The 10,849-nt window shown below is 42.6% G+C and overlaps 2 protein-coding genes across 5 annotated transcripts in view; one reads left to right on the top strand and one right to left on the bottom strand.

The window, feature by feature from the left end:
- Positions 1–105: 105 nt before the first annotated feature.
- Positions 106–9,461, top strand: LOC129858008 (cytochrome b-245 heavy chain-like). The gene is made up of 13 exons (XM_055926846.1): positions 106–1,731; positions 2,998–3,093; positions 3,360–3,470; positions 3,717–3,801; positions 4,703–4,848; positions 5,060–5,241; positions 5,688–5,814; positions 5,917–6,009; positions 6,121–6,362; positions 6,599–6,761; positions 6,970–7,116; positions 7,226–7,350; positions 7,688–9,461. Exons 1-13 carry the CDS (start codon positions 1,354–1,356, stop codon positions 7,812–7,814), a joined length of 2,022 nt encoding a protein of 673 aa, XP_055782821.1. The 5' UTR covers positions 106–1,353; the 3' UTR covers positions 7,815–9,461.
- The window catches only part of LOC129858009 (cleavage stimulation factor subunit 2-like), a 30,903-nt gene continuing 28,933 nt past the window's right edge, over positions 8,880–10,849 (bottom strand). For all 4 annotated transcript variants that reach the window (XM_055926848.1, XM_055926849.1, XM_055926851.1 and 1 more), the window contains one exon: positions 8,880–9,229. In XM_055926848.1, the coding sequence (XP_055782823.1) occupies positions 9,107–9,229 (123 nt within the window). In that variant the 3' untranslated portion in view covers positions 8,880–9,106. The remainder of the gene's footprint in view (positions 9,230–10,849) is intronic.

Raw genomic sequence — 10,849 nt, 5'->3', positions numbered from 1 at the left:
AATTTTACCAGTAGTAGCCTGTATGGACTTTCCAAAAACCATATACAGTGCATTCTGAAAGTATTCAGACCACTCGACTTTCTCCACATTGTTACATTACAGCCTTATTCTATAATTGATTAATTTGTTTTTTCCCCCCTCAATCTGCACACAATACCCCATAATGACAAAGCAGAAACAGGTTTTTAGAAAACAGTGTACTTAGGGTCGTTGTCCTGTTGAAAGGTTAATCTTGACCCCAGTGTGAGGTCCTGAGTGCTCTGCAGCAGGTTTTCATCAAGGATCTCCCTGTACTTTGCTCCGTTCATCTATGCCTCGATCCTGACTAGTCTCCCAGTCCCTGCCGTGGAAAAACATCCCCACATCATTATGCTGCTTCCACCACCATGTTTCACCGTAGGGTTGGTGCCAGGTTTCCTCCAGATGTGACACTTGGCATTCAGGCCAAAGAGTTCAATCTTGGTTTCATTAGACCAGAGAATCTTGTTTCTCATGAGAGTCCTTTAGGGGCCTTTTGGTGAACTCCAAGCGGGCTATCGTGCATTTCATTGAGGAGTGGCTTCGGTCTGGCTACTATACCATAAAGGCCTGATTGGTGGATTGCTGCAAAGATAGTTGTCATGTTAGGTTCTCCCATCTCCAGAGAGGAACTCTGGAGCTCTGTCAGTGTGATCATCGGGTTCTTTGTCACCTCCCTGACCAAGACCCTTCTCCCCCGATTGCTCAGTTTGGCCGGGTGGCCAGCTCTAGGAAGAGTCTAGGTGGTTCCAAACATCTTCCATTTAAGAATGATGGAGGCCACTGTGTTCTTGGGGATATTCAATGCTGCAGAAATGTTTTGGTACCCTTCCCCAGATCTGTGCCTCGACACAATCCTGTCTCGGAGCTCTATGGACAATTCCTTCGACCTCATGTTTTGGTTTTTGCTCTGACTTGCACTGTCAACTGTGAGACCTCATATAGACAGGTGTGTGCCTTTCCAAATCATGTCCAATCAATTGAATTTACCACAGGTAGAATCCTATCAAATTGTAAAAACATCTCAAGGACGATCAATGGAAACAGGATGCATCTGAGCTCAATTTCGAATATCATAGCAACGGGTATGAATACCTATGTAAATAAGGTATTTCTGTTTTGTTTTTTTATACATTTGCAAAAAAATATATAAAAATCTGTTTTCGCTTTGTCATTATGGGGTATTGTGTGTAAATTGATGAGGGGGGGAATACTTGAATCCATTTTCGAATAACACTAAAGTAACAATGTGGAAAAAGTCAAGGTGTCTGAATACTTTCCGAATGCACTCTAGATCCATAGGAAAGTAACCTGAGCTGTTCTATAGGTGCAGGCATGGATAGACATAATCGGGTGGCGGTATACCCGAATATGGCTCAAAATTGTCTAAAGAAAAAGGCCTCTCCTCAATTCCTCTGCGTGGAGCCCAAGAGCCAGTCAAAAAAAGGTCTTCCTCATTCCAAAGGCGTGGGAAAGGGGATTCTGACACACTCAACAAATACAAACGATTACCTCCTCCCTGAGGAAATGCAATTTTATGGACTGTATTTCCTTGGCAAAACTTTGACTACTGACCTTAACTGGGTGGAGTTTGAACAGGTGCACTGTATAAAAACGACAGGTAACGGCTTAAAGACCAGTAGTGGTGGATGGCGAAAGTCATTCAAAATGGGCAACTGGATCATTAACCATGGACTGACATACTTCATACTGGTAAGAATATGATGTATTACCTTAATCATATTGGACAATGTAGGCTATAGTCAATGTATCATTTAAAGCGCATTTGAGTGATGCCCCAGATGCGTAATATCTCTCCAAATGCGCAAAATAGGATAACTTGGTTAGCTTTACTGAAACCCCAAAAGGTCGTGTCTACACTTGACACTTACATGGGACTTCTACTACCAGAATATGAAGATTGCATTGAAAATACGGGTCTATTCGCTTCGTGGTCTGATATTGTACCGATCTGGCAGGATGCATTGTGTGCAGATTTCTCCTTAGTCTGAACCAATCAGGCTACCGAAAGGGCATTCATTGGGCGAGCTCATCACCTATCCTCTCGCAAGTCTCCAGAAAGCTTGTGTTTTGGACCGAGGCAGCTTTTTATTATAAATTTGTAGGAAAAACGTTCCTAGCGTGTGAAGGCACGTATCTACTGGCCTCATACACGCTAGGTAATATGTTTGGTTTGGCTAGAGTTACGCTAACCCGTTTGAAATCGCTATAGCGTTGCTGGCTGGCCACCAGTTGTTGTTGTGTTGTCGTATTTAGCCTATTCCACTGTTCGTAGAACGCATACTGTCATTTGAAAATAGCGTGGGAATCCGGACACACTGTGGACAGGATAGACGTAATTTAAAATGTAGTGTCCGTGCATGACTCGTTCGGGAATTCCATGATCACCCTTACAAAAAAAGATTACAGTTTTGAAACTGCAGTCGACTGTGGTATTTTGGACGCAGTAATTGCAGCGGTCTAAAGGCACTGCATCTCAGTGCAAGAGGCGTCACTGTAGTCCCTGATTCGAATCCAGGCTGCATCACATCCGGCCATGATTGGGAGTCACATAGGGCGGCGCACAATTAGCCCAGAGTCGTCCGGGGTAGGCCGTCATTGTAAATAAGAATTTGATCTTAACTGACTTCCCTAGTTAAATAAAGGTAAAATAAATACATTGCAGAACAACTGAAATGGAACTGCAGTTACTCTGCAAAATTACTGTATTAAAAAAAAGTGTTATTTTGGACGCAGTATTTGGAACATACTACAGTTAGACTGCACTTTAACTGCAATCTTTTTTTGTAAAGGCAGAACTATGATCAGAATACTAATGCTGCATGAACTGTCAAGTCTAGACAACGGCAAGATATGTTATTTTGAGAGGAATGCATGTTATTTTAAGAGTAATAAATAGAAGACTACAATATTCCCAATCCTGCTGTTTTGCTCATCTTTTCCTGGCTGGATTTACAGGTGGTCTGGATGGCCATCAACATATTCATCTTCGTCTGGTTCTACTTCTTGTACGACTTGGGGGATCAGTTTTTCTACACGCGACACCTTTTAGGGGTGAGTCTTACCATATTATTTAGGCCTTGGGTAGTATAAACATAGTATACTGTAAATGCTCAATTAATAATGCATTCATATGATTTAAATAGGACAAGTATGAAGTATCGGACTTTGTCTGTTGAATTTGTTTCTATTTAGTTACAAAGTTTTAACTGAGTTTTACCCATAGTTTACACCATTCCTTGTGATAGGACAGATGTCACAGAGGGTATGTATAGGATAACACACTGCAGAGGTTGACATGGGTGTCTTTGGGCTTTCAGTCTGCATTGGCCTGGGCCAGAGCCCCTGCAGCCGTCCTCAACTTCAACTGCCTGCTGATTCTGCTGCCTGTGTGTCGGAACCTGCTGTCTCTTGTCCGCGGCTCCTTCGTGGTAAAACTAATCCTAAGGGTTTAGCCAAGGGGTCTTGCAATTATTGCCTAATTTGTCATCACAGCATCTTGTAGCAAACATTCCTCTGTACATTACTGTATACTTATATTGTCTGATGATAACTATAACGGAATGGACTTGTATGGTTGAAGTGCTTTGCCAATATATTAAAAGTTCATGGCTTTTAATTGACTTTCATTGTCGTCTTCCTAATTTGTCTTGAACTTCCTTGTGTGGCTGTTTCAGTGCTGTGGGCGAACTATGAGGAAACAGCTGGACAAAAATATCAGTTTCCACAAGCTGGTGGCCTACATGATTGGCCTGATGACAGGTATGCGACGCTTGCTTCCTGGTCAGATAACCAGCTGAAAACCCTAAAGCCTTTACTTTCTCATGCACTGATAAGTAATCTACTCGTAAACAAAGTTTGATTTTAGGTGACAATGGTGATGAAACATTTAAGATTTATTTGAAATTGTTACCAGTATTATTTGGTCAACACAAAATATGACACTTTCTTATTGTGGTGAAGGCACAATAAGGTCAAGGGGTGAAAAAGACCAGGAGACTGAAGCTGGAAATGGACTTACTAGGGTTGTTGGAGGGGGAGATCCTGACCTCAGAGAGACTAAAGGCCTTACAAAGTATTTCTCAAGAAGAACAGAGTAAACAGATCTGTCACATTCGATAGAACATTTGAACATTCATCCAGTATCTTTTGATATCGCCTGATGGACTATTCACGCTATATTGAAGATGTCATTGAAAACCTCAGCATCTGTTTAAATACCAGTACATGGTTCAACGTAGATCGAAATGGAGAACAACATTCAGACATGGCTTCTTTTATGTTATTATCCCTGTGCCATTATCCCTGTGCCATACCTGTACATGGTTCAAAGTAGATTAAACCATTTCAACATAGATTGTGCCATTATCTTTGTGCCAATTTCTACACTTTTCTATTCTTAAATAATAGTTTTTCTATAGAATGGAGTAGTGGTATCCAATCAAGGCAGTGACTCAGATCCAAAGTTCAACTAATTTACCTGCGCTGCCCTGAATGGATGTCAAATTTGGGGGTGGTTTATTCAGATCCCCATTAGATTTTGCAAAAGCAGCAGCTATTCTTCCTGGGTTGGAATGATCCTGTTGAACACATAGGAATCTCGATTCTATTCCCAATGATAAATTAAAAGTTAAACTGTCTATTTCCTCTTGTTTTGTGGCAGCGGTTCACATCATTGCCCATTTGCTGAACGTGGAGCGGTACTACAACAGCTGGCATGGAGAGAATGATACCCTCAGCATGGCCCTGTCCAGACTTAACGACTCGGGCAACACCACCTACCTGAACCCAATCCGCTCTACAACCACTGTACGGCTTGCAAGCCATTGGAGTTTTAATCACTTGTTTAGTATTGTATTATAATTCTTTGTATGTTATTGTAATTAGGGAACCAAGTTTTTCCTAGTCAGGTCTGGTATACTAAACAAACTCCTGGCACAAGTCCTTGTAGAAGTGTTATATAGGCCTAGAGGTCATGTGAATGACTTGGGTGCATTCTGATTGGCTCCTTCTGCCTCAGACTCCGAACCTCCTGGTGTTCACCACCATCGCTGGGATCACGGGCGTAATCATCACGCTGGCATTCATCCTTATGATCACCTCGTCCATGGAGGTCATCAGGCGCAGCTACTTCGAGGTCTTCTGGTTCACACACCACCTCTTCATTGTCTTCTTTGCTGGGCTGGTCATCCATGGAGCCGGGTAAGGCGCCTTCAGTCCCAGCTCCCAGTAATTTTAAAGCTACAATATCTGACCAAATTCACATAGAAATGGCAGTTAGAAATCTCATTCTCATTGAAAGCAAAGCTAAGAAGCAGTAGATCTGTTCTATATGCACTATTTCTATGTTTACTGTTTTTAAGTTTTGTTTTTGCGTCTTTTACTTTCAGTTTAGTACACCAGCTTCAAACTGCTGACAATACAATATTTTTGGTTATGGAAAAGGTATTTCACAGAGGTTTAGATGGTGCAATGATTCTCTACACTATACTTGCTTGTTTTGTCACATAAACAGAAATTATGCAAACTACTGTATTAGAATTTTTGCAACCAGGAAATGGTGGAGTGATTTCTGCATAGTGCACCTTTTTAAGAGTAAAGGTTTGTTTTGGATTAGAAGTCAATGGTTTTGTCCTTTGTCCCTACAGACGCATAGTTCGAAGTCAAACAAACGCCAATCCACCATATAATATCACCTTCTGTAAAGATCATATAGAAGACTGGGGGAAGGAAACAATGTGTCCCGTCCCTCAGTTTGCAGGGGGGTTCCCACAGGTAAGAGGTTCCTCAATGACACGCAATAATATCACCTACAATCAAAAATAACTTAAGCGAATCGTCTTAGATACAGTATGTCCTGTTCCCATGTCCTTATAGACCTGGATGTGGGTGATCGGTCCCATGGTCCTCTATGTGTGTGAGCGCTTGCTGCGCTTCATCCGTTACATTCAGGCTGTCAAATACAGAAAGGTAAGTGTGCACTGCAGTAACTACTAACTATTCTGTGTAATTGACAATAATTGTACTTTCCTTTCCATGACCAGATAATCAATATCCGTTTCTCTAACGCTCCCCTCTTAGATAGTGATTCGGCCGTCCAAAGTACTGGAACTGCAGCTGGTGAAGAATGGTTTCAAAATGGACGTGGGCCAGTACGTCTTCCTCAACTGCCCAGCCATCTCCCAGCTGGAGTGGCACCCCTTCACCATGACCTCTGCCCCCGAGGAGGATTTCTTCAGCGTGCACATTCGCTCTGTAGGTGACTGGACCCAGAAACTCATCAGCATCGTGGAGCAGCTCCCTGAGGGGGCTCAGGGACCGAAGTAAGTTATCTTTATAGAAAAGCAGACAATGGCTTATAATGTAGCAGCAAGCTCCTCATCTTCGTTGATGGGGAGGATAAGGGGCATCAATGCATGATTTCTGGGAAAGGTCCAAGTTACATGCCCAGATTAAGTTGGAAACCATTCCTGAATGCATAGGAATTAGGTTTAGCTGGTCAAATCTTTCTTCCCTCCTATCCTGTTTGCGATGGCTTGACCTTTGACCTGTTCCTCAGAATGGGTGTGGATGGACCATTTGGTACGGCCAGTGAGGATGTGTTTGACTACGAAGTCGCCATGCTGGTTGGCGCTGGAATTGGAGTCACCCCCTTCGCCTCAATCCTCAAGTCCATCTGGTACAAATTCAAGGACTCCAACCCCGAGCTACGCACCAGAAAGGTAGGGAACATATTGATACTCTCTGGCTTTCCATTGAAGCTACTAACCAGACAGCTTTAGTCCTGCATACCAGTCTAATTCCATGATGCACCTGAATGTCTCTGTGAACATTAGTATTTTTCATGGACTTTTGACAGCATAGCATGTTATAGCTTCAGGATTTTAAATTGTTTGAAATCACATCCTCATATTTACTTCCTGGTTGCAGATCTACTTCTATTGGCTGTGCAGGGAGACGCATGCATTCGAGTGGTTTGCAGATCTGCTGCAGGTGCTGGAGAGGGAGATGGAGGAGAGAGGCATGGGAGACTTCCTCACCTACAAACTCTTCCTCACTGGATGGGATCAGAGCCATGTACGTAAGGCAGCATACATACACCCACCAACAATCTGTATTACCATATTCCACTGTGAGACATGCAGTAGTTGTGGTAGCGTCTGTTCACTATCTTTCTTCCCCATAGGCAACTCATGTGATGGTTCATGCGGATGCGGACACGGATGTGGTCACTGGTCTGAAGCAGAAAACCAACTACGGCAGGCCCAACTGGGATAACGAGTTTGAACAAGTGTGCAAAGAGAATCCGACGTACGTTTGTTTACAACACGTCTTGACATGACAATATTCCCTTTATAAATCAGTTCTGGACAGTAGTTAAAGCTGCAATATGTAACTTTTTGGGGCGACTCTACCAAATTCACAAGTCCAAGAAGCTGTACATCTGTTCTATGGGCGCAATTTTTATGCTTCCCTTTCTTATGTGCACAAAATGAGAGAAATAAGCTTTTTAGAATTTTAGCGACCAAGAAATGGCAGAGCGATTTCTGCATTGTGCATCTTTAAAAACAGGGGTATTACATATAGCTTGGACTGTACCCTTCATTGACTAAACTACTATATATCTCTCTCTTATCAATGTCTACAGGTCAGTGGTGGGCACGTTCTTGTGTGGCCCTGTGGTTTTAGCTACCGTCTTGTCAAAGAAATGTGTCAAATACACGGACGTCGATCCCCGAAAGACCAAATTCTACTTCAACAAGGAGAACTTCTGAGCAAAACAATGTCTAATCTGCCCCCCTACCAAAGCTTGCTCTTTGGTCTTCCAAAATGTTTGCAAAGATATGTTTTTAAAACCATTAATCAGCTTCCCAAGTGGTGCAGCGGTACTGCCGGCCAGGATTTCCTTGTTCCATCGCACTCTAGCGACTCCTTGTGGCGGGCCGGGCACCTGCAAGCTGACTTCGGTCGCCAGCTGGACGGTGTTTCCTCCTACACATTGGTGCAGCTGACTTCCGGGTTAAGTGAGCAGTGCGGCTTGGCAGGGTCATGTTTCGGGGGATGCATGGCTTTCGACTTCGCCTCTCCTGAGTCCGTAGAGGAGTTGCAGCGATGGGACAAGACTATAACCAATTGGATCTCAAGAAATTGAGGGGGGGGGGAATATATTTTTTACAAGAATCTGAACATGACAGATCCTGACATGCTGTAGAATATATCAGCCCTTAATACATTTTTGGATTCTGCTTCCTCCACAGAAAACTGACCAGCCTTGCACAGAGACAAAAGTTAAACAAATCAGAAAAATAAGCTTTGTGTATATGAAATATTTCTGGGATATTTTATTTCAACTCAAACATGCACCCAACACCTTAAATATGTTTTATTCAGTGTAGAATAAGGAATCAACCATGGATCTTCAATCTGAACATGACACTGGGGCCTTTGAGTTTCACGCTTTCAAGGTGTAGCTACAGAGAAGGAAATGATAGCAATGTTTTTACAAAAGCCCTATTGTATATCCATTTCCTTGTATACAATACAGGTGCACTGAAGTGTTAAATGAGGGCGAAGCATTGCCAGTCAAAGCCACAGAATCTATTCTAGAACAAATGAGTCACAATCCTATGAAGCATGTATACGAAAGTACTTTCCTTGGAATTATTTTGTAAATGTGAGGACTCTTCCACTCCGTGTACCCCCTCAACCTACACAATTGTTTCACTTCATTTGTATGTCCTTTTTCTGATGAGCAAATAGTTTATTTTAATCTACAATGACACTTCAAATCCTCTCCGGTACATACCAACATCCCATCTGAATAAAATACAGTACTGAAAAATTGTTCATCTATTTTTATTGATAGACAATATAAAAACCCATAACATCCAGCAATACTTCCGTTGAAGTATTGCCATTTGAAGATGAACTGACATTCTTCAAACCACAAGCACTCACTTCAATCTTCCATTAAAAAAAGACAATATAATACAAAACAATCTACAAAATGTTTGAAATTAGGATGAGGTGACGTCGACATTATAGGGGACAGGGAGTTGGTTGTTCTTTAGGGCGCCCCGGCGGTCTTCTGGATCTGCTCTTTGAGGATGAGGATGCTCTGCCTCTGCTCTGGGGGCAGCATAGCAATCTGTTCTGGGGTCAGCTGCAGCACCTGCATGATCAAGGCAGCCTGGAAAATAATAGACAATCTGGTGAACCACACTGCTCTCAGATCAGATATTGACAGGCAGTAATGTTAAAACCAAAATACCTCCAAAAGCACAGCATTTGGATACAGAAGGAAAGTCAGATCTTTCAAAATAGTTTAAACAGAACATGTTCAAATTTTTCCATCGAATAACTACATCATGTAGTGTATTCCATTGGTTGTTATTGCATTGAAATAAATGGCTTTTCATTGAGTGCTAATGCATTGGTTCTTTTGTTGCCCTGACTCGTTACTCTTTAGGTAGCCAAAGAAAGCACTGAGCCCCAAGTTGTCTCCACAAACCCAAGTGCTTGAGATGTCATCCTCTTCTCATCCCATCCCTCAACTTCCTTCCCAGACTGCTGACAGGTTAGGACAGACATAGAACTTTCATTTAAAAGTTGGGGTTTAAGCTTCTTGTCAGTTAGCATCTTTTTTATTTGACCTTTATTTAACCAGGTAGGCCAGTTGAGAACAGGTTCTCAATTACAACTGCGACCTGGCCAAGATATAGCAACGCAGTGCAACAAAAACAGTTACAAAGGTTCAATCAATAACACAATAGAAAAATCTATGTACAGTGTGTGCAAAGAGTAAAGGTGTGATGTAGAAGAGTAGGGAGGTAGGCCATAGAGGCAAAATAATTACAATTTAGCATTAACACTGGAGTGATAGATGTGCAATTAGAGATACTGGGGTGCAAAAGAGCAAGAGGGTAAGTAATACTATGGGGATGAGGTAATTGGGTGTGCCATTTACAGACTGGCTGTGTACAGGTACAGTGATCGGTAAGTTGCTCTGACAGCTGATGCTTAAAGTTAGAGGGAGAGATAAGACTCCAGCTTCAGTGATTTTTGTAATTCGTTCCAGTCATTGGCAGCAGAGAACTGGAAGGCGGCCAAAGGAAGTGTTGGCTTTGGGGATGACCAGTGAAATATACCTGCTAGAGCGCATGCTATGGGTGGGTGTTGCTATGGTGACCAGTGAGCTGAGATAATGCGGGGCTTTACCTAGAAAAAAGACTTAGATGACCTGGAGCCAGTGGGTTTGGTGACGAATATGTAGTGAGGGCCAGACAACGAGAGCATACAGGTCGCAGTAGTGGGTAGTATATGGGGCTTTGGTGACAAAACGGATGGGACTGTGATAGACTACATCCAGTTTGCTAAGTAGTGTTGGGGGCTATTTTGTAAATGACGCTGCCAAAGTCAAGGATCTTTAGGATAGTCCGTTTTACAAGGGTATGTTTGGCAGCATGAGTGAAGTAGGGTTTGTTGCGAAATAGGAAGCAGATTCTAGATTTAATTTTGGATTGGAGATGCTTAATGTGAGTCTGGAAGGAGAGTTTACAGTCTAGCCAGACACCTAGGTATTTGTAGTTATCCACATATTCTAGGTCAGAATCGTCCAGTGTAGTGATGCTAGTCGGGCGGGAGGGTGCGGGCAGCAATTGGTTGAAGAGCATGCATTTAGTTTTACTAGCATTTAAAAGCTGTTGGGAGGCCACAGATGGAGAGTAGTATGGCGTTGAAGCTTATTTGGAGGTTTGTTAGCACAGTGTCCAAAGAAGAGCCAGATGTACACAGAATGGTGTCATCTGCG

Source organism: Salvelinus fontinalis, chromosome 6 (genome assembly GCF_029448725.1).
Source record: "Salvelinus fontinalis isolate EN_2023a chromosome 6, ASM2944872v1, whole genome shotgun sequence".
Classification (NCBI taxonomy): Eukaryota; Metazoa; Chordata; class Actinopteri; order Salmoniformes; family Salmonidae; genus Salvelinus; species Salvelinus fontinalis.
The sequence above is the reverse complement of the archived record's forward strand: the minus strand, read 5'-3'. Positions and strand labels throughout refer to the sequence as shown.